Source organism: Canis aureus, chromosome 6 (assembly GCF_053574225.1).
Source record: "Canis aureus isolate CA01 chromosome 6, VMU_Caureus_v.1.0, whole genome shotgun sequence".
Lineage (NCBI taxonomy): Eukaryota > Metazoa > Chordata > Mammalia > Carnivora > Canidae > Canis > Canis aureus.
In genome coordinates this window covers 53,648,147-53,671,893 of record NC_135616.1, presented here as the reverse complement: position 1 = coordinate 53,671,893, position 23,747 = coordinate 53,648,147, and the positions used below count along the sequence as shown (strand labels likewise).

At 40.9% G+C, this 23,747-nt stretch overlaps 2 protein-coding genes and 1 long non-coding RNA gene across 16 annotated transcripts in view; 2 read left to right on the top strand and 1 right to left on the bottom strand.

The window, feature by feature from the left end:
* Positions 1-18,655, bottom strand: part of PRRC2C (proline rich coiled-coil 2C) — a 99,844-nt gene extending 81,189 nt beyond the window's left edge. For 8 of the 14 annotated variants that reach the window (XM_077901634.1, XM_077901633.1, XM_077901636.1 and 5 more), the window contains exon 1: positions 18,441-18,655. The gene's annotated coding sequence lies outside the window, so the exon portion shown is untranslated. The remainder of the gene's footprint in view (positions 1-18,440) is intronic. The other 6 variants (XM_077901627.1, XM_077901637.1, XM_077901630.1 and 3 more) reach the window with 1 other exon arrangement.
* On the top strand, positions 17,844-19,235 carry LOC144316130 (uncharacterized). The gene is made up of 2 exons (XM_077901641.1): positions 17,844-17,964; positions 18,618-19,235. The coding sequence occupies exon 2, from the start codon at positions 18,647-18,649 to the stop codon at positions 19,010-19,012; it is 366 nt and encodes a 121-aa protein (XP_077757767.1). The 5' UTR covers positions 17,844-17,964; positions 18,618-18,646; the 3' UTR covers positions 19,013-19,235.
* A 2,731-nt stretch (positions 19,236-21,966) lies between these two features.
* Positions 21,967-23,747, top strand: part of LOC144316139 (uncharacterized) — a 339,579-nt gene continuing 337,798 nt past the window's right edge. The window contains exons 1-2 of the long non-coding RNA XR_013381966.1: positions 21,967-22,156; positions 22,729-22,795. This is a non-coding gene — a long non-coding RNA (uncharacterized LOC144316139). The remainder of the gene's footprint in view (positions 22,157-22,728; positions 22,796-23,747) is intronic.

The following is a 23,747-nucleotide window of genomic DNA, read 5'->3' as shown; positions in this document are numbered from 1 at the left end:
TAGATGATGTCCCTGCCTTCATGGAAGTTTTAACAAAAGGTATTAAAAATATGAGAATGAAAAAACTCAGCTGGATAAAGAGATAGCAAAGAAGGAAAAGAGACTGGATACTGTGGTAAAGGTCCAAAAGATCTCTTTGGAAAGGTGACATGAGGATAGAAAAAAATGATCAGTGGTTCTCAACATAGGCTTCAAACCGATCCAGGAAGGTTTTCAAAGATACTACAGTCCCCATGCCAGACCAATTAAATCAGAATTTTCTCAGGCATGGTCTGGCAATAGGATTCTTTGCAAACCTCCTCAGGTGTCTCTTAAATATAGGCATACATCATTTTATTGTGCTTTGTAGATACTGTGTTTTTGTTTTTTTGTTTTGTAGAAACAGAAGGTTTGTGGCAACCCTGCATCCAATAAGCAAGTCTGTCAGCACTGTTTTTCCTACAGCATTTGCTTACTTCATGTCTGTACCATATTTTGGTAGTTCTCATATTTTGAACTTTTTCATTATTATCATATTTGTTACATGATCTATGATCAGTGATCGTTTTTTAATTTTTTTTTTTTAATTTATTTATGATAGTCACAGAGAGAGAGAGAGGCAGAGACACAGGCAGAGGGAGAAGCAGGCCCCATGCACCGGGAGCCCGACGTGGGATTCGATCCCCGGTCTCCAGGATCGCACCCTGGGCCAAAGGCAGGCGCCAAACCGCTGCGCCACCCAGGGATCCCTGATCAGCGATCTTTGATGTTACTATCGTCATTATTTTGGGACACCACAAACTAGACAGTGAACTTAACTGATAAATGTTGTGTGTGTACTGACTGCCCACCAACAAGCTGTTCCTCGAAACACAATACTGAAATTAGACCAATTAATAACCCTACAATGGTCAGTAAGTGTTCAAGTCAAAGGAAGTCTCATGTCTCTCACTTTAAATCAAAAGCTAGAAATGATTAAGTTCAGTAAGAAAGGGATAGCCTAAAAACTAGGCCTCTTGCAGCAAAGTTAGACAAGTCATAAATTCGACAGAAAAATTCTTAAAGAAAATTAAAAGTGCTACTCCAGTGAACATAGGAACGAAAGTGAAACACATTTACTACAGATACTGAAAAAGTATGAGTGATCTGGATTAAACAGACACATTCCCTTAGGCCAAAGCCCAATTCAGTGTGAGGACCTAACTCACTTAAATTCTATGAAGGCTGGGATGCTGAGTGGGTCAGTGGTTGAGCATCTGCCTTCTGCTCAGGGCATGATTCTGAAGTTCCATGATCGAGTCCCTTATTGGGCTCCTTGCATGGAGCCTGCTTCTCCCTCTGTCTGCCTATGTCTCTATCTCTCTCTGTCTCTCATGAATAAATAAATAAAATCTTAAAAAAAATTCTATGAAGGCTGAGAGAGGTGAGGAAACTAAAGAAAAATTTGAAGCTGGCAGAGGTTGGTTAATGAGGTTAAACGAGAGAAGCCAACTTTATAACATATATGTAAAAGGTGAAGCAAGTGCTGATGTAGAGGCTCCAACAAAATAATCCAGAAGACCTAGCTAAAACAATTAATTTTCCACATAGATGAAACAGCCCTCTACTGGAAGAATATGCATCATAGCTACAAAGAAGTCAATGCCTGGCTTCAAAGCTCCAAACGGCTGACTCATTTGTTAAGGGTTGATATACCTGATAACTTTGAATTAAAGCCAATGCTCATTTACCATTCTGAAAACTAGCGCCCTTAAGCATTATGCTAAATGTACTCTGCCTATATTTCAGAAATGAAAGAAAGCCTGGATGTCAGCCCATCTGTTTACAACATATTTACTGATTTTTTTCTTTTAAGATTTTTAAGTAATCTCTACACTCAATGTGGGGCTCAAACTCACAACCCCAAGGTTAAGAGTCTCATATTCCACCAACTGAGCCAGCCAGGTGTCCCTATTTACTGAATATTTTCAGCCCGCTGCTGAGACCAACTGCTCAGGAAAAAGATTCCTTTCAAAACATTACTGCTCCAAGAGTTCTACAACAAGATGTTGTTTTCACTCCTGCTGGCACAACATCCACTCTGCAGCCCATGGATCAAGGAATCCCTTCAACTTTCATGTTTTACTATCTAAGAAATACATTTCATAAGGCTATAGCAGCCATAGATTCCTCTGATGGATCTAAGCAAAGTAAACTGAAAACGTTTTGGAAAAGATTCACTACTCTAGATGCCATCAAGAGGTCACACAAAACACCAACACTAACAAGAGTTTGGAAGACACTGATTCCAACCCTCATGGACTGAGGGGTTCAAGACTTCAGTGGAGGAAGCAACTGCAGATGTGGTGGAAAGAGCAAGAGAGCTAGCATGAGAAGTGGAGCCTGAAGATGGGACTGAATTGCCACAATCTTAGGATCAAACCTGAATGGATGAGGAATTGCTTCTTATGGATGAACAAAGAAAAGTGTTTAAGATGGAATCTACACCTAGTGAAGATGCTGTGAAAACTGCTGAATGGGTGTTATACACCACTGATGAATTACTAACTTTACATCTGAAACTAATAATGTATTATATGTTGGCTAATTGAATTTAAATTAAAAAACTGTTGAAATGAAAAGGATTTAGAATATTACATAGTTGGTAAAGCAGTGGCAGGGTTTAAGACTAATTTTGAAAAAAGTTCTACAGGTAAAATACTATCAAACACCACCACAATCTACAAAGAAATTGCTCATGAAAGAACAGTCAAGTGATGCAGCAAACTTCACTGTCATCTTATTTCAAGAAACTGCAGGGATCCCTGGGTGGCGCAGCGGTTTAGCGCCTCCCTTTGGCCCAGGGCGCAATCCTGGAGATCCGGGATCGAATCCCACGTCGGGCTCCCGGTGCATGGAGCCTGCTTCTCCCTCTGCCTGTGTCTCTGCCTCTCTCTCTCTCTCTCTCTGTGACTATCATAAATAAATTAAAAAAAAAAAGAAAAAGAAAAAGAAACTGCAATAGGCACCCAACCTTCAGCAATCATTGCCTGATCAGTCAGTAGCCATCAACATGGAGGTCTGATCCTGCACCAGCAAAAAGATTACAACTCTGAAAGCTAGGATGATGGGTAGTATTTTTAGCAATAAAGTAACTTTTAATTAAGAAATATACATTGTGGGGGGCACCCGGGTGGCTCAGTGGCTGAATGTCTGCCTTTGACTCAGGTCATAATCCTGGGGTCCTGGGATCAAGCCCTGCATTGGGCTCCCTGTGGGGAGCCTGCTTCTCCCTCTGCCTATGTTTCTGCCTCTGTGTCTCTCATAAATAAAATATTTTTGAAAGATTAAAAAATTACACACACACACATTGTTGGAGTGCTTGGGTGGTGCAGTCAGTTAAGCATCTGACTCTTGGTTTCAGCTTGGATCATGCTCTCAAAGAGTTCTGGGATCAAGCCCCATGTTTGGCTCCATGCTCAGTCTGTTTGAGATTCTCTTTCCCTCCCCATCTGCCACTTCAGCTTGGGCTGTCTCGCTGTCTCTCTGTGTCTCTCTCTCTCAAATAAATGAAACCTTAAAAAAAAATTTTTTTTTAAATATAATGCTAGATACCACCTTACACCAGTCAGAATGACTAAAATTAACCAGCCAGGAAATGACAGACGTTGGCAAGGATGTGGAAAAAGGAGAACCTTCATATACTGTTGGTGGGAATGCAAGCTGGTGCAGCCACTCTGGAAAACATTATGGAGGCTCCTCAAAAAAGTTGAAAATAGGATTCCTGGGTGGCGCAGCGGTTTGGCGCCTGCCATTGGCCCAGGGCTCGATCCTGGAGACCCGGGATCGAATCCCACATCGGGCTCCCGGTGCATGGGGCCTGCTTCTCCCTCTGCCTCTCTCTCTCTCTCTCTCTGTGACCATCATAAATAAATAAATAAATAAATAAAAGTTGAAAATAGACCTATTCTATGACACAGCAATTGCACTACTGGATATTTACCCCCAAAATACAAATGTAATGATCCAAAAGGGCACTTGCACCCCAATATTTATAGCAGCAATGTCCACAATAGCCAAACTATGGAAAGAGCCAAGATATCCACTGACAGATGAATGGATAATGATGTGGTATATATGCACAATGGACTACTAAACAGCCATGAAAAAAGAAATCTTGCCATCTGCATCGACATGGATGGAACTAGAGAATATTGTGCTAAGTGAAATATAAGTCAGAGAATGACAGTTATATGATCTCAATCACAAGTAGAATTTAAGAAACGAAACAGGATCAGGGTAAGAGAGGATAAAATAAAACAAGACAAAATCAGACAAGGAAGGGTACCTGTGTGGCTCAGTGGCTGAGCATGTGCCTGTGGCTCAGATCATGATCCCAGGGTTCTGGGATCGAGTCCCGCATCGGGTTCCCCATGGCGAACTAGCTTCTTCCTCTGCCTATGTCTCTGCCTCTCTCATGAATAAATAAAATCTTTTTTAAAAATAGAGAGGGAAATAAACCATAAGACTCTTATAATCACTGGAGAAACAAACTGAGGGTTGCTTGGGGGGGCGGGGGCAGGGAAAAAATGTCTGCATTTCTGTTCTTAAAAAATAATAGGGCAGCCCCGGTGGCTCAGCAGTTTAAGCGCCACCTTCAGTCCAGGGCGTGATCCTGCAGACCCGGGATCAAGTCCCACATCAGGCTCTCTGCATAGAGCCTGCTTCTCCTTCTGCCTGTGTCTCTGCCTCTGTGTGTGTGTGTGTCTCTCATGAATAAATAAACAAAATATTTTTAAAAATAAATAAATAAATAATAAAAACAATGCTATTGTACCTTTACTACACTACAACATAGCAAAAATATAATTTTCATACGCACTGGGAAACCAAAAAAATTTGATTCCCTTTACTGCAATATTTGTTTTATTATACCGTTCTGGAACTGAACCCTCAATATCCCCAAGGTATGCAACTATAGCCACAGTTGAGAACCACTGCAGAGAGGGCGGAAGGGGTGGGGGCAATGACCCAATTTTGATCTGAGATAAGAAGTTTGGTGTAGGGTAGCCTGGGTGGCTCAGCAGTTTAGCGCTGGTTTAGCGCCCCCATCAGCCCAGGGCGTGATCCTGGAGACCGGGAGACCCACGAGTCCCACGTCGGGCTCCCTGCATGGAACCTGCTTCTCCCTCTGCCAGTTTCTCTGCCTTCCTCTCTCTCTCTCTGTTTCTCATGAATAAATAAATAAAATCTTAAAAAAAAAAAAAGTTGAGGTGTAAAGGTCACGTCTGGGGGAGAGGCAGGAGAAGAAGTCAAGAGTACACAGAAGTCTAGTAGGCTAAGGAGTATTGCCCAGTTTATTCTAAATGCCATGAAGAGCCACTGAAGAAAATCAATAGAAAAATCTCAATTGCTGAGTAAATGCATGGCTGCATTCCACAGATCCACATCTTAAGTAACAAAATGGTACAATTCACATAATTAGTAATTTAAAAAAACCTTGAGAAACAGTTAAGCTCAACAGAGGCATTTCTTTCCAACTTGTCATATTCTCATTTCAAAAAATGTACTGTACTGACACAGTCACAGAACAAAGGAACTATATCCTCTACTTGTATCATTTTTAATTTTACAAAGCTTTTTATTATTTGCATGCTATTCAGGATATTTTTTTTACATTACTGTCCTTACTATGTACCTAAAAATCTAAATCATTAGGGTTTGAAGTTTAGTCTACAAAAACAAAGCCTATTGACTAATACACCCCTTTTAAGGGAAGAGAAAGTAATCACATTTCTAAATTCAAGGGTCTGTGACTGAGCAATGATAGTAAGAAATTAGCATTTTTCTTTGAAATTAGATACACCAAAACATGTGCATCTGCATTTTCTAGATTTGAGCAATAAACATATATTACCTGTAAGCAATTTTTTTTCAAAAAAGTGTTAAGATGAAAGAAGAAACCAAGAAGGAAAAAAAGCCTGTGTTTTAAAAGCAAACAATTTACAAAAGGTCTAAGGCAAATTTGGAAGGCAGCAGTTTATCATAATATCAACTTTTAAGATTTTATTTATTTATTTGAGAGAGAGAGAGAGAGAGAGCAGAGGCAGAGGGAGAAGCAGACTCCCTACCAAGGGAGCCCCATGCCGGGGCTCGATCCCAGGACCCTGGTATCATGACCTGAGGAGAAAGGAGACGCTTAACCAAATGTACCTCACCAAGGCGCCCCAAATAACAACCTTTCAAAATGAAAGGATGACACTCAGCAGTGGTTATAAAGAGATGGCTTTCATGAAGGACAGCTATCATAGGCTGAAAATTTTTTTTAAAAATATATGAAGGGTTTCCACATCAAAACAAGATTTGCTATTATTTTATAAAATTCCTCCAGTCTCAAAAATTATAAGATTCTAAGATTACTCACCATTACAAAAGTATTTAAAACTACTCAATACTAAAAACATTATTTTTAGTTATATTTAAAATCTAGCATTATTGGGGGGAAAAACATACTTTCACAAATTGCCAATCTGCTCAATTCAATTAAATGACAATTATCTTTTTGGTTACCATGGGCTTCTAAATATTCAAGCTCTGTTTACCTTTCTTTCCTCATTAATCTTATTTTTTTAAAGATGTATTTATTCATGAGACAGAGAGAGAGACAGAGGCAGAGGGAGAAGCAGGCTCCATGCAGGGAGCCCGATGTGGGACTCAATCCTGGGACTCCAGGATCACACCCTGGGCCAAAGGGAGGCGCTCAACCACTGAGCCACCCAGTTGTCCCTCCTCATTAATCTTAAGAGTTTGGTGAGAGTTTAGTTCCTCTGGAAAATGAAGAACAGTGTCCCAATGATTTAAGCAGTTAACACTAGAAAGAAACTGCAACCATTTCCAGATGAGCATACTATAAGCACTCAACAAATATTTTACTGAATAAAAGAAGAATCTCTAGTAAGTAATGTTATCACATACAAATATAAAAATAAACAGGTTCTGTGTAAACCATTTTCTTTGGTTTCTGTGACTCTGGCAGCTCGGTCTCTTTTTTCTATCCTTCTACATAAATGTTAACATGATTTTGCCATCTCTATCAGCTCCCTCTATGTGGTTTCTTCCTTGGACAACTCATCTATTAGGTTCATCGCTTCAATAAGGATAATTCCCAAAACTTTCCTCCAAGCTACACTCTTTAAACATACATTTTTAATTGTCTATAGAACAAAATGTTTCCACTTAAATTTCTGGCCAGAACTACAAACTCAAAATGTTCGACTCCCCTATCCATTCACAGAAATGTTTATCCAGCACCTCCTGTATTATCAGGCACTATGAGGAACAAATGAAAAAGACATGTTGTCCTCATCAACTGAATGGAGAGAACAGGAAATGTGAGAAGGTTAGAAAAGGTTTACAAAGAATTGGGAGGAAAGACAGACAACTAGGCAAACCAGGCATTGACAATCAGTGCAGACAGACATGCCACTAGAGATCTGTGATAGACAGTACTCCCAAGGCTGTACAGTTTGAAGACTCTCATTAAAGTCCAGCAGCACAATCGGGAGTGGTGAGCAAGCACACAGCAGCTGGAATGATAAAGAATTTGAGCTGTGCCATACATGTGTAAAGAAAAGCAAGGGAGAAGATACTGCCAGGAAAATAACATTTCACGCAAGTCTAAGCCAGAGAGTAAAGCAGAAGGTGGAAAAAGAATAAGGAGGACAGCAGAAGGAACTGCCAATTTTACTATGATTGAATAAAAGCTCCATCAATAGAAATTATTAAATGCTTACCGAGTCAAGCTTACTGTGGATTGCTTTGTTCATTTAATAAAAATGATAGAAGAAAATGTAGTATCTGAATTGAGAAAATTGGAGGCAGAGGAGCTTGTGATTTGAATTTAAAGTTTCAAGTAATGAGTGGGTTTAGAACAGCAGACGTTAAAAGTCAAGCACATATTCTATATGTGACCCAATGTGCACATGTACACATACCCCCAGAGGGCTGATAAATATGGTAAACTATTAACAAAGAATAGGGATGAAGGAATACAGGAATTTTCCATACTATTTTTTACTATTTTTCTGTGAGACTCAGATTATTCCAAAAGAAAAAGTTTAAAATGGGTGCCTGCTGGCTTAGTCCATGGAGCATGCAACTTTTGGTCTCGGGGTCAGGAGTTTGAGCCCCATGCTGGGTATGGAGCCTACTTAAATAGAAAAAAATAAGTTAAAAAGCTCACCTGCTCTCCCAAACAGGTTCTTCTTCCCAACCTCATCATAACTACTTTCCCTGACCTATAGATATCTTAAGCTTTATTTAAGTAATCTTGACATTCAATATGGGGCTCAAACTCACAACCCTGAGATCAAGAATCGCATGTTCTTCTGACTGAGCCAGCCAGATATTCCTCCCTGATCTCTAGATTTAAAACCTTGAGGGACACCTGGGTGGCTCAGTGGTTGGGCATTGCCTGCGGCTCAGGGGCTCAGGTCGTGATCCCAGGTCCTGGGATGGAGTCCTGCATTGGGCTCCCCATGGGGAGCCTGCTTCTTCCTCTGCCTGTGTATCTGCCTCTCTCTGTCTCTCATGAATAAATAAAATCTTTTTAAAAATGAGAGAAAATAAAACCTTGAGTAATCTTCCACATTTATGTCTCCCACTTCTTACATGAAGAGGGATTAATTAACTTCTGTATGTTCTAATGTAGCAATGTCTCTTGCAGCCATTTTCTAAAACTCTGAGCTATAGAGATGTAGATGTAGGTTGGGAATAAGAGCTCAAAGCCCAAGTCACCAAAATTTACCAATGAAGAAACCACTTCAGACAAAAATAACTTGCCCTGAACTCATATAGCTATGAAGAGATAGGGGCCAAGATTAAAGTCAGGCTTAATGCCAAAGCCAGTACCCAAGATAACCTCACAAATGAAAATCAGAATTCAATTTTCACTATAAAAGATAAACATCAAACCTTTAAAATATAGTAATAAATAACATGTCATTTTAGACTAAGAAATTCTAACAGACTGAAGTTTTTATTTTCAAAACTTATTCCATTACAATACAGAATAAAATATCAGGGGCTAAAAATTATAGTAACAAGATACAGCAAAAATGTATTCCATCTGTGGTAGAAATACAATAATGTTAAAAGTCTAAGAATCAATGCACTAAAGAGTGTAAAAAAAAAGGGGGGGGGGATCCAGGGAGGGCTATGTACAGAATTGCTTCCCCTCTCAAAATTCATATATTGAAGTCCCAACTCCCAAAGTGACAGATGGTATTCGGAGACAGCCCTTTAGGAGATAATTAGGTTTAGCTGAGGTGATGAGGGTGTGGCCTCATAATGGGATTAGTGCTCTTACAAGAGACAACACCACAGCTCTCTCCCAGCCACATGAAGACACACAACTAGCTAGAGGGATGCCTGGGTGGCTTGGGATGTCAGAGTGGCTCTGCCGTTGTGCATCTGCCTTCGGCTCCAGTCGCGATCCCAATGTCCTGAGATGGAGTCCTGCATCGGGGTCCCCTCAGAGAGCCTGCTCCTCCCTTTGCCTGTGTCTCTGCCTCTCTGTCTCTCATGAATGAATAAATAAAATCTTAAAAAAAAAGAGGAGGAGGAGGAGCAGGAAGAGGAAGAGGAGGAGGAGGAAAAAACACATAGCTAGAAAGCAGTCACGTGCAAGCCAGGATGACCTCACCAGAACCTAATTATGCGAGGACCCTGATCTTGGTCTAACAGGAATTTATTACAGCTCTAGAGGATAGAAGACCAAGTTAAGTCTATGGTATTTTCTCAAGGCAGCTGGAACTGACAAACGCAAGGGAGACATATATTAACTTCAGAAAACATTCTATCAAATTAAACTAAATTTTCCATTTAAAATGAAAAGGTCTTGCTTTGGATAAGAGACTGGTCAACTTCTAAGTTCATTTCAATCTCCAATTGTTATAATCAGTAATTCTAACATTAGAGTGACATCAAATATTTTTAAGATCACATTTGCTGCTATAATAGAAAAGCTAAGAATACCACCATATGTTGAATGCCTCTACTACAAATAGCACCTCAGCAAAAGTATTAAAAATTGTCATTTTTAAAAACAAAGTGTAATATAAATAAATCTGGTAGAGTTCTAATCAGAATGGTAGAAGGGCTCAGGCTGTTCTTAGAAAATGAAACATATGAATTAAGTTTCTGGGGCAGAATGCCTTAACAGTCAGAAAAGATATGTAGCTATCAAACCTTCTGTACCATAAATTACTGCTCTAGCGAAGTAACAAATCTGTGTCTACCATTTACTAGATGAGGTGATTGCCACATTACTCTTTTTGACAACTTACAATATTTTTAAACTGTTCATGTCACACAATTACTTCTCTTAAAACTAATGTGGTTTAAATTCCAGCTCTAACATTTAGTAGCTAGGTGTTTTTACAGCATAAGTGTGGCATATGCATGTTATGGCAGAAGCATTTCCCTAGTCATTAAAAATAATTCTGAATCTTTACTTCCTCATCTGTGGGCTGTATCTTCTAGACTATTATGAGATATAATTAATAAAATATGTATAAAGCTCTTAAAATAGTGTCTGGCACTTAAGCTTTTATTAAGTTTAACAAATGGTAATAATGCTTTCAAAACTTATACATTACAAATAAAAACCAAAGCATAAAATTTTCTTAATTAACTAATTTTTGCAAGGCAAATATGTTCAATACTTTGGGAAAAAAACAGAAGCATTCTCTTCCACGATGCTCAAGTGTCATCATGAACCACCCTAAACCTTTCATATAAACTAACCAGCTGCCTTTAAGGGTTGGAAGTTTAAAAGTTTAAACTAGAGAACTGGTTAGCATCCCTCCCTGCTAAGCACTGGCTCTATTCCTCTATCATTAAAATGTCTTACCTCCAGACATGGAAGCCTACCTATTTTTTTTTTTTTTTTGCTTTCTACTTTTATTCTTTCCTTGTTTCCAATTTGTCATATATAAAATTGTACCAAAAAAAAAAAAAAAATCCTGATCAAGAAACCAAGCAATCAGCACATGCAGGCCAATTCCTAACTTGTTTTATTATTTTTTTTTTTAGTAACCTCTACACCCAATACCAAGCTCTAACTCACAACCCCATTCTCTTCTGACTGAGCCAGCCAGGCACTCCTATTCCTTTTAAATCTTTATTCAACAGTTCTTTTTTCAGCAGGAGATACTTTTTCTGCCTCCAAAATGTCCAAAGACTCTGGCTCTATGGTTCTACATTCTGTATCCTACTTTTCATGTGAGTTACATGAATCTATATGCATTAAAACTCATAACAAGTTCCAATTTTTATCTAAATTTCAAAAACTCATACAGAAATATAATCAATCTCTGCTTCTGTCAAAAGCCTCATTTCATGGGATGCCTGGGTGGCTTATTGGTTGAGCACCTGCCTTTGGCTCAAGGCATAATCCCATGGTCCCAGGGTTGAGTCCCACATCGGGCTCCCTGCATGGAGCCTGCTTCTCCCTCTGCTTACGTCTCTGCCTGTCTCTCATGAATACAGAATTACAATCTTAAAAAAAAAAAAAAAAAGAAGGGGATCCCTGGGTGGCTCAGGGGTTCAGCGCCTGCCTTTGGCCCAGGGTGTGATCCTGGAGACCCGGGACTGAGTCCCGCATCAGGCTCCCGGCATGGAGCCTGCTTTTCCCTCTGCCTGTGTCTCTGCCTCTCTCAGTGTCTCTCATGAATAAATAAATAAAATCTCTAAAATATATATATGTATGTGTGTGTGTGTGTGTGTGCGCGCGCGCGTGCACACCTTACACCTACTTTGGAGTCTTTCAGAGCATCCACTGGTCTCCAAAGGGCCTTTGCGCAAATAGAAAAACCTATCCTTCTGGGAAGATACAGGTGATCCTCTGGGTGAGGTGCTGATGCATTGGGATAAAGGGTAGAAGTGAAGGCACAAATATCCCTGGGAGGCCTGGCCAGAGCACAGGACTCTGCAAGTAGAACATGGAGCTTTCAGTCCTTATTGCCTCAGCAATATCAGCCCAGCACATTTGTGCAGCCCACAAACTGCACAATCATACACATCAGCCCTACGCTTTCAGATTATTCATTAGGAAAAAGAAAAGAAGATCAAGTATTCTCCAACCATATATGCATCCACCTTTTTCTTAATAAACTCAGGATTTATTTAAAAAGGATGTTCCAACATCATAGAGAACCTACCCTCCCTTTATATTTATTAACTTTTTATTTTTCATAGTTCTCTTCTATTTTAAATATGGTCAAGGATCATGTAATATCAAAGAATATAAAAATTCAAAACATACATAGGAACACATTTAATGTGATCTTTGCAACAATCCTCTGAAATAGGGGATGTGGGTATTTTCCTTATTTCACAGGTGAATAAACAGGTTTCCCCGGCTATCAGAAAGCAAAGTGTTCTCATGAAACCTGTAAGCTGAAATGGCTACAGCAAAGAAACAATTACCATAATTTATATGGAAAATTTTTTGCACTATTCCCAGACTCAAAAAATAACCTCTCTTAGCCTTTTCTGATACCTTCTGACACATCTTACTAACAAATTCACAAAATGTATCATGATAAAGTACAGACACTTACAAACAGTTCAAAGCCACCATGGCTAGATGCTGAGGGTAGTTCCAAGGGAAGGAGCTTGGTGGCACCACTCTCGCTGCTCAGGGTGTGCCCTGCCTCTATAATGGCTCACTGCTGAATACTATTTTCACTTTCTGCCTTTTTCCATGAAAACAAAAATCCTCTTCAGAATTTACAGTTAGCAAAAGCAAGTACAAATGTATATCTTTCATAAAAGCAAAGTGGGGTGCGAACCTTCAAAAAGCACGGAATACCTGGATCTAAAATTTGAAGAAGCCATGTTACTTGCCCCCAAAGTTAACAACAGGAACAAGAACAAGAAAAAAACGTAGGTGACAAAAGGTCTAAACCCAGGTTTTTAAACTCATAGTCCAGGGGATCCTTGGGTGGCTCAGCGGTTTGGCGCCTGCCTTCAGCCCAGGGCGTGATCCTGGAGTCCCGGGATCAAGTCCCACATCAGGCTCCCTGCGTGAAGCCTGCTTCTCCCTCTGCCTGTGTCTTGCCTCTCTCTTTCTCTCTCCCTGTGTCTCTCATGAATAAATAAATAAAATATTAAAAAAAAAAAACCCATAGTCCAGAGGTCATACAAAGTATTCAAGTCACCTAAAAATCAAGAAGTCTCACTACTTATTCCTCCCTGCTTAACCTTCTACTACCCTCATTACTTGACCTAAATTCTTTTAGGGTCACCAAAGATGTCTCAGCCAAACCCAATGGTCACTTCTCTTATTATTTTTCTGAATTCCTCTGCATTTGCCTGTAATAATCATATTTTTTGGATTATTCTCTTCCATCTTGATTTTTGTAATGGTTTCCTTCTTCACTTATTCATTGTTGCTCTCCTCCTCTTGCCATAGATTGTCTTAAGACATCCTACTACATTTCTGTCTAAACAAATATCTTCACTTTGCAGTTTATCATGGAAATGCTTGTCCCAAGGATGTAGGTAAGGCTCTAATTTACAGTTCCTCTCCTGTAATGCTGCCATTTTCTGTGATGAATCTATTCCACTCTAGGCTTTCATCACTTCTGGCTTTCATTAATTCCAACTGTTACCTGATCTATCCCAGCATTCATTTCTTATAGTGGTTATGTCCCTAAAAGATGAAATACCTAAGACTACTGATGACCTATTAGATGATTTTATGTGGTCCATAGAAGCATATTTAAAATGTTTATTCTGAAACACACCGAAAGAAACAAACTGTAACATGAAAAAAAATGTATATTCTTCTTGAAAATCATTTAATTAAAAGATCATAAGTTGAATTAAAGAAAAATATTGTGTAAGACAGGTTGGTTTGAAGATTTAAAGTCATGACTGGTCTTAAGTTTGGGCCATACTAGTCACTGGGAAATCCATGTAGTGTGGAAGTTAAGCACTCAGGCTCTGAGTCGATGACCTGAATCGCATTTACTAGCTAAGTTAACTTGAACGAATTACTTAAACCTCTTTAAATTCCAGTTTTCTAGTTGCATAACAGGCATAAAATAATTTACCTCTTAGGCTTACTGTATACATTGAAAAAGATAACCTACAAAATTATCTTAGCTCAGTGCCTGCATGGAAAGTGCCCCACAAATAAATTGCAATTCATTTTTTTTTTAAATAACTGCAATGATTGATTCTCTTGGCCACCATACCTTCACTTGTAATCAACTAGACATGTGATCTCTACTACAGCAAATTTTCATATATGGATTTTTTTGCCCATTATAGCTTATATGTTCATTTTTTTTTCTTTTGATATAAATCCAAAGATCACATAACTTTTAACATTAATCTTTAAAATTGTAAACATCTTGGCAGCAGCAACCAAAAGCCATATTCCTGATTCACTAAGCCTTACAAAATTAAAAGAATCTTTAATGTTTGCTGAATAAATCTAAAAACTAGAAAGGAAAATCTGCTGCAAATAAATCTCATAATGCATAGTACATAAACTATTTGAAAGCATCTGACACCATTCTGATACGTAAATAAAGGGGGGGAAAAGGACAAGATATTCTTTTTTTTTTTTTTTTTAATTTTATTCATTTACTCATGAGAGACAGAGAGAGAGGCAGGGACACAGGCAGAGGGAGAAGCAGGCTCCACGCAAGGAGCCCGACGTGGGACTCGATCCCGGGACTCCAGGATCACGCCCTGGACCGAAGGCAGGTGTCAAACCGCTGAGCCACCCAGGGATCCCCAGGACAAGGTATTCTTTTGCTCCACTAAGATATGTATCAGTTCAATCTCGGTTGTGGGTCTATTCTTCTGTTTTCTAATTTCACTCATTCAATAATAAAATCAAGATATATGCCAACTACCACACAAGGTGATGAAGACATGAAAACAATTTAGTAAAAGAAAACAGGCTAATATTGGAACACAGACAGGTAATAGGAAAATTACTAGATAATATACTATGTAAATAATATCCAAGTTTTTTTTTATATTAGATATGCTCCACAAATGCTGATTATAACCCCATCCTCTTTCAATGTAGAGCAGCTAGCAGCACCACATAGGGGTGAGAACATTAAATCACATTGACAGTAATGACTTTATTGCTACCTTATATTCAGACTGTAGTTACAGGCTAACCATTTAAGTTTCTGTCTGCCAACTAGAGGACTGCTGAAATTCACTAATAGCCCTTTTTCATCTGATTTGCTGGCAAACATGCACAAACACAGGCCCTAAAACATGCCTGGCATTCTGTTAATCTACGGCAAAACGACTACAAATATAACTGGCGAAAAATCAGTTTATATTTAGACTTTCTGGGGATTGGGAAAAAACATACAACAGAACATGCTCAGTGCAAGTTACCATCCCTAGAAAATACTTTTAGCCACAATGATGTCCTGACTGATGCATCAAAGGCTTTATGGAGACGTTAAGAATGTTATGACTCAGAAAACATTAATTCTCAAGCTTCTAAACAACAGTTAACATTGACTAAGATAAACTATCACTGTTACCCTATTCATAAGTTGATAAATCTCACTTTACTGAAAGTTTATTAGTCATAAGTCAGTGAGACACAACTCTTGGATCTCTTCACCGTAAGAATAGGGTTCTGTACCAATTTGTGTAACATTTTATCAATAATCAATCCCTGTTGGGATCCCTGGGTGGCGCAGCAGTTTAGCGCCTGCCTTTGGCCCAGGGCGCGATCCTGGAGACCAGGGATCGAATCCCACGTCGGGCTCCCGGTGCATGGAGCCTGCTTCTCCCTCTGCCTATGTCTCTGCCTCTCTCTCTCTCTCTCTCTCTCTCGCTCTCTGTGACTATCATAAATAAATAAAAATAAATAAATAAATAAATAATCAATCCCTGTCTTACACAAATATGGCATAAGTAGCATCTGAAACAAGTTACTCAACTGGCTTACAAGTTGAAGCAGTGTTTGGTGGGGGGCGGGGAACAAAAGGAAACCACTTGGAGGGAGAGGAAAATAGAATCTTCAAAGACATTTTACCAGTAAAGGCGGTAGGGTGACATAAGGGTAGTGGGGAGGCAAGGGCTGGAATGAGTCAGAACTTCTGTATTTTCAGCTGTGCTCAACATACTGAACCCAAGGTTACTGACTGCAAAGCATGAAGAAATCTTTAAAAAACAAAATCTAGTAAGTGTTAAAAAAAAATAAAACTATTTAAATTCCCAAAGAATATATACTTCTTTCTAAGAATATACAGATTACTTACTTGGGAGAGTACTTTCTTCTACCAACATTTTGCCATTCCACTATTAGTTGGCCTTTTACTATGTGCTGAGCACAGCAATAACCCCTCACACACATTATTAATACTACAACAAAACTTGGAGGGAATTATTATCATCACCTCAATTTTACAGATGAAGAACTATTTTATCAACAATACAGGCCAGATCTCAAAATTTTAAAATTGTATGACATATTATACAGTTAAGTATTAACCAACTGGCTTTTAAATAGAAAAGGGTAGAAAAACTAGCTTCTCTCCTATCCCGAGTAGTTATAAGCTATTTTTTATACCTTGCAACACTGTCACCATTGTATGCAACAATGTTTCTATACTGAAATCAAGTGGGGGTAAAAAAACTAGGTTAACAATGCTGCATCTTTAGTTACTACCGTTCCTAAAATTACAAGGAACAGGAAGGCAGTTTGAGGACCCAGAACATCCTTTGTATTTAGACAGTCTGGGTTTGAATCTCTACAGTACCACGAACTCTTGAGTGACCTTGGTCAAATTAATATCTTAGATTTCATTTCCTCATCTGTAAAATGGGATGATAATAACAGAACATCCTTCAAGCACTTTCTGTAAGATTAGAAAAGATCATGTATGTAAAGGGCTTATTACTATGCTCAGTACACAATAAAAGGTCAACTAATGGTGGAGAGAACACAGCCACATATATAAGCTCACCAAGCCAAAATATAAAAGTAAAAAGCCTAGATTCTTACAAGTCCATTATAGAAAAGAAAGTTACTATTTGACTACACGCTAAAGATAAAATTCAAATTCAATCTTTTCCTATTTTTTTTTTTTAGGGGATCAATGCATTTGAGGTGGACCAGAAATGATGCTGCAGTGCATCTGTGACACACACCTAAAAATGGCTCCAGTCAGAGCAGCATCTTAATCACCAACAGAGGAGGTTAAATACTTTTAACAAACGCTGGAGTTAGACTTGGTGGGCGCTTAAATACCAGCCTATCGTTATTATTTGCCGGAGTAAGCCATCAAGCACCGAATCACAAATTCTGATCCTTCTGCTGCATTCATTCCACACGAAAACCTTACAGCACAGCTGCCTACCGTACCACTCCAAGTACCCTGGCGAGGTCTGACTCTATAAACCTAAGCTAAGAGCGGCCAACGCAGAAATCTGGGTAGCCTTTAGGAGCCCGCAAACACCAGGCATGTTGGAAACCTCAAAAAAAAAAAAAAAAAATCTCAAAGCTTAAAACAAATATGCACCCCCCTTGAAAGGAGCTCGACGCATTCCTCTCGGGCAAAAAGAACAATTTATCAGTGTTCTCGTTGGTCCCCCCCCCCCCCATGCCTTTTCCTTCCAGTCCTAACGTGGGGCCTTTCCCGTAGCACGGATAACATCAACGCTATCTCAAAGAGCGGGCGAGCCGCAGAGTGGGATTCACTACGCAGGTTAGGGGAGGGCGAGGCCTAGGGCCACGCAACGACTACCAACCCCTCCTCTGGAGTTGGGGCAGCACGTCCCTAGCGGAAGCAGGGTCGGTCCAGATCCCCCCAAGAGCCTCCCACGGAGTCAGGTCTTTACCCCCGTCCCCCGCCCCCCCACCGCGGTCCCTCTCACCCAACACTAACACTCTTCGCTACAAATTCCCTTCACTCCACACGGAAAAGAAGTCGGCAGTCGAGCCCCTGGGTGAGCCCTTGAGTGGTTGGGGGGACGCATCCCACACGTTATAGGATAAAAAAGACCGCGCGGCCGCCTCTCCCAAGGATGGAAACTCCCTCCTCCTTCGGGCCGCCGCGCAAGTGAATCCCCGCGGAGGGCCCGAGTCGGGGGCCGGGTGGGGAAGCGAGGCCGACGGGCCCGGAACTCCCGCGGCAGACCACATGGGGCGGGCCTGGCTCCGGTTTCCCGCTCCCCGACCAGGAGGCCGAGACTTCCCCCCAGACGCGGACAGGATGGGAGCTTAAAAAAAAAAAAAAAAAAAAAAGAGAGAGAGAGAGAGGGAGAGGGAGGGAGGCTGGACCCCAGGCCGTCTCCAGGCGGCTTCGGCGCCCGGGCCCGCCCGCCAGGGTCGGGGTGCGCTCCCACGCCCCGGGCGGCCCCACGCCCGCCCTCCGCGATGGGGCCCGCTTTGATCGCAGCTCCTACGCCCTCGCTTTCCTTACCGGCCAGGGCGAGCGTCGAGCGGAGCGTGGCTGCGCACCTCGAGAGTCTCCGCCGGGCTCCGATCGAGGGAAGGGGGAGGGGAGGCTGGGGTGGCGGGGGCTGGAAGGACCCCCCGACTGGAAAGCCCAAGCCGCGGATGGACAAACCGCCAAAGCACTTTCGCTGCTTCCCGACAGGCAGAGAGCGAGCGAGAAAAAGAAGCAAGATGGCGGCCAGCCAGCCCCTACGTACTACGTCATGCCGCGGCGTACGTAAGGCAGGTCTCCGCAAGACCGCCCTCCGGCGCAGAGACGGCCGGATCACGTGTAGCCTCCGTGGCGGCGCAAGCCCGGCGGCAGGCGACGGCGCCTCCTGCCGGCAGGAGGGAGTTCCTGCGGCCAAAGTTCCTCGCGGCCCGGCGATTTGCCGGCGCCCTCTCCAGCGGCCGCTGCGCAGGAGACCGCGGCTGCACGGTGATGGGCCTCGCGGGACTGAGCCCTTGTGTGTGGTGGATGGGTCTGAGAAGTGGTTCAGCGGCTTGGCGCTTTGTAGCAACGTTGCACCGTGCACGATCTTTTACGTTGATATCTGACAGTCTCGGGATTTTCCAGAAATGTGAATACAATATTCATAATACCGAAACCTGGCCGTGGATAAAGATATTTAAATGCATCATGATACATCCACATAATGGACTATTCTGAACCCATTAAATTCAGATTAATACTTAATGACCGGGGAAATGCTTATGCCATAACTATGCTGTAAAAACACCCGCATATGTGCATATTGATGGAAAAGACTAAAAACATGTACTCTGGATGTTAATAATGTTGATGTCAACAATAGTTTTCTTAGTGCAGATTTTTTTTTAAAGATTTGTTTGTTTATTTATTCGTGAGACACACACAGAGGCAGAGACACAGGCAGAGGGAGAAGCAGGCTCCATGCAGGGAGCCTGATGTGGGACTCGATCCCGGGTCTCCAGGATCACATCCTGGGCTGCAGGTGGTGCTAAACCGCTGAGCTACCCGGCTGCCCCAATGCAGATTTTTAAAAGTATTTTATGCATGCCTTTCTGTAATTTCCAGATTTTATAGTCAGAAATCACTTTTAATGTGTAATGAAAACTTTGTGAGTCATAAAATTATGACACACAAATGATCAATGTGTGCTTACGTCTAGTGTGTACACTATGCATATAACTATATATGGCATTGGACTTATTTACATTTCATAAAGTATATATATATTTTTTTTTCTAAATATTTTATTTATTTACTCATGACAGACACAGAGACAGAGGCAGAGACAGGCAGAGGCAGAGGGAGAAGCAGGCTCCATGCTGGGAGCCTGATGCAGGACTTGATCCCGGATCATCTTGAGTCAGAGGCAGACGCTCAACCACTGAGCCACCCAGGCGTCCCTCATAAAGCATGTATTCTTCAGGTTTTAGAATAAGACAAGAACAGGTTCTGCTAACTAATTGCTCTGTATTGAGCAAGTTACTTAGATTCCGTTTTCTTATGTGTAATATGGAGATAATGCCTATTTCTCTCTATATCAATTGTACTACAATTTAAAAACATAATAGGGACGCCTGGGTGGCTCAGTGGCTAGTGCCTGCCTTCCCCCTGGGGCATGATCCTGGGGTCCCAGGATTGAGTCCCCGCCGTGCTTCTCCCTCTGCCTATGTCTCTACCTCTCTCTCTCTGTGTCTCTCATGAATAAATAAGTAAAATCATTTTCAAAAACCATAATAAAATATTTTAAAAATTGTTCTTCCACAAAAACATAATAATACCTACTTCTCAAGTTTGTGTTACTTACTCACCAAATATGCATCGAGCACCTATTATCTGTGTTAGGTACTGGGTATTTAAAGGTATAGAACAATTTAGACTTTGGTCCTAAGGCAATGGTCTAGGGATACAGACCAAATAATAGGTTTGGATATGTGAAGTGAAAGAAACAAACAGGATATCAAGATAAAAAATAACCAGGGAGAAGAGCTGGAGGAATTTATGTTAGAAAGTGTGGTTACTGAGTACCTTTCTGAGAAGGGGCCATAATGCTGGGACCTAAATGATAACAAGAAGCAGTAATTTGCAGTGCCTGGATGGCTCAGTTGGTTAAGGGTTTGCCTTGAGCTTGGGTCATCATCTCAGGGTCCTGGGTTTGAGTCCAGGGTCAGGGCTCCCAGCTCAGTGTGGAGTCGGCTTCTCCCTGCCCTTTCTCTCTCCCCCTCCCATCCGCCTGTGCTCATTCTCTAAAATAAAAAAAATAAAATTGTTAAAAAAAAAAAAAGAAGTAGTAATGCAAAGAATAGGTGAAAAGTGCTCTGGACCAAGTGAACTACAATTGCAAATGCCCTAATCTGGGAAAGAGCTTGGAATGTTCTAAGAACTAGAAGAGGAGTATGTCTGGAACTTAGTTAAGCGAGAGAGTGACAAAAGATGGCACTAGAAGGAGAGACAAGAGCCGGATTCAGAGGGGCCTTAGAAGCCAGGTTAGGGAGTTCAGAATGTCATCTAGGTACAGTGAAAAGCATTTGGAAGGTTTTTTTTTTTTTTTTTTTTTTAAAGACATGGGGGATTTTATTTTTTATTTTATTTTTATTTATTTATGACAGTCACACATTGAGAGAGAGAGAGAGAGGCGGAGACATAGGCAGAGGGAGAAGCAGGCCCCATGCACCGGGAGCCCGATATGGGACTCGATCCCGGGTCTCCAGGATCGGTCTCCAGGGTCTCCAGGATCGCGCTCTGGGCCAAAGGCAGGCGCTAAACCGCTGTGCCACCCAGGGATCCCTGGAAGGTTTTAAGAAGAGGAACCACACCATCTGATATTTTGCATTTTAAGATAATCGTTACTGCCGAGTGAAGAGCATGAAAAATAGATTAGGGGGAGGCAAGAAAGGAAACCAGGAGCCCTATTAGGCAATAATGAAGTAATTACAGTGGTGAAGAATGACAGTGGCCTGTACTAAGATGGAGGCAGTGGAGATAGAAATGGATATGGCATATATTTTGGAGCTAAAATATACTTGCTTGTGGGACATTATGGCTTCTAAATGTGGGAGAAGAAAATCTATGATGACAGATTTATGGCTTGAGCAACTGGGTGAATGACAGCAACATTTATAGAGATTACGGTGAAGAGGGAAGGAAAATCATTTGGTTGGTGGAGCAATATTAAAAAGAAAAATTGGGGAAAATTAAATTTTGGACATGCGAATTTTGAGATGTTTGTGTAATGTCTAACTGTAGATCAAGTATGCAGTTGACATGCATGTCTAGAACTCAGAGGGGAGTCAGAGTTGGAGAGAGATTTGAATCTCATAGACATGGGCTTCACACCTATACACACACATTTCATAGACATATGTTTAAAGTGCTGGAAGCAGATGATATCACTTAGGGATAGAGTAGGGAAAGAAGAAAAAATGGCCAGCTCTAAGGAACAGTGATATGTAAAGGTTAGGTGGAGGTGGAGGCAGTAGCAAAGAACACTGAGGAGAAGCCAGAGAACTGTCAGAAGACGATGATGTCACAGAAGCCAAGAGAGGAGAGGATTACAAGACGGCATGAACATTCACATAAGTTAAATGCTGCTGAGAGGTCAAGTCGTACAAAGGAGTAGCCAAAAGTGTCCGTTGTTTTTGGCAACCTGGAAGTTACTAATATCTTTTATAGGAAGTTTTGGTGGAGTAATGAGGTCAGAAAGTCATATGATGGTGAGTTGAAAAGGAGATAGACGTTGAGAAAGTAGAGAAGACCATGGATAAACAATTATTTCCAGAAGAACTTGAATTTTGCCATGAGATAAAAAACAAGGTAGTTGGAAGGAATGTGGAGTAACGAGAGACATTTTTAAGTATTGGAGACAGTAGATCATGTTTGTATGATGGGCATAATCCAGGAGGAGGAGGATAACAATTAGATAGAAGAGAGGAAATGCTAAGGCAGGGAGGCCCATGAGAAGGTGTGAAGGGGGATTCAGAGCTCCGAAGGAGGAGGATTTACCTACAGTAGTTGCAGCTATAGGGAATATTGATGATTCGATGTTAGAAACAAAAGGGAAATCCCACTGATAGCATGTTTTCTCAGTGAAGTAGAGAGTGAGGACACCTGCTGAGAGGGCTTGACTTGTAGGAGTTTGAGGGGAAGATTCAAAAGTAAAAGAGTGAAAAATTAAGCCTAGTGTGAGGAGGAGCGTAGGATTGGCATGCTCTGCTGAGAGCGTTTTTAAAGTTTGTGATGATCGATGTAAAATATGCCATTCAGTTTATTTATATGACTTCTCCAGCAGTGTGCAGCTCTTTGGTACAGCTATGAAGAAGACAGGTAGATTGATCCATGCTGGGCTTTACCAGGCAAGTATAAGATAGGGCCGTGAGGGTATCTGTAACTAAGGGACCATAATGACGATAATATTGACTTTGAGCATATGGTAGACATGTGGTAAGTGGAAACTTGCATCCACTTTATGAATTATATATGGTATATTTTAAATTCAAGAATTCCCTGCCATCTCTCCTGGTCTGAGCTGTCTTTCCCACCAATATGGTCAAGGATTGTCACTGTAGCAATGTTAGAATAAATAGAATAATAAACACAATTAAGTCACAAGCACACACTAACACCCTGTTCCCCCCGCCCAGCATTGATATCAATGGTCTTTTGAAATAGAAAAGTATGGATGATATAGGGTCATTGCCAGGGGAAGCCCCAAGAGGACAGGGAAACCTTACCTTAGTGAATTTTTCCCAACCCTTTAAGATCTGGCTTACAGTATTTTAATCTCAGAAGTACCTAAAATAGCTCCAGCAATCAGATGAGTTTACATTATCCACGGTGATGAGAATTATATATATATATGAGAATTATATATATATATATATAATATAACCAGAATATTAATGCTAGTTTTCAATTTATATACCAGAAAACTCAAGACTGCAAAGTCAGTGTGTTTTCTACATAAACAAGGCTTACCTAGGAAACCTAGGCGTTATCAGAAGGCAGCTTGATGAACACAGATTCAGAATAAGTAGGCTTATGTGTATAGATTGTTCTTGATTCATCTATCTCCATGGCAGGATGATTTTGTGCCAAAGATAGAAATACTCAATTTCCATGGTTGCAACTTTCTACATTGATTTCCAAGAGTAGGGACATCCTGGCATGCTATTGATTTGAGCATCTTCTCTCCTTGACAGCACTTGGATGGGCACTGGCCCAGAAGTGCCCCTATATGCTCCTTTCTGTTTCCACAGCTACCCAAAACCTCTTAGCAATCTTATTTCAATGAAAATCAAGTTGCAG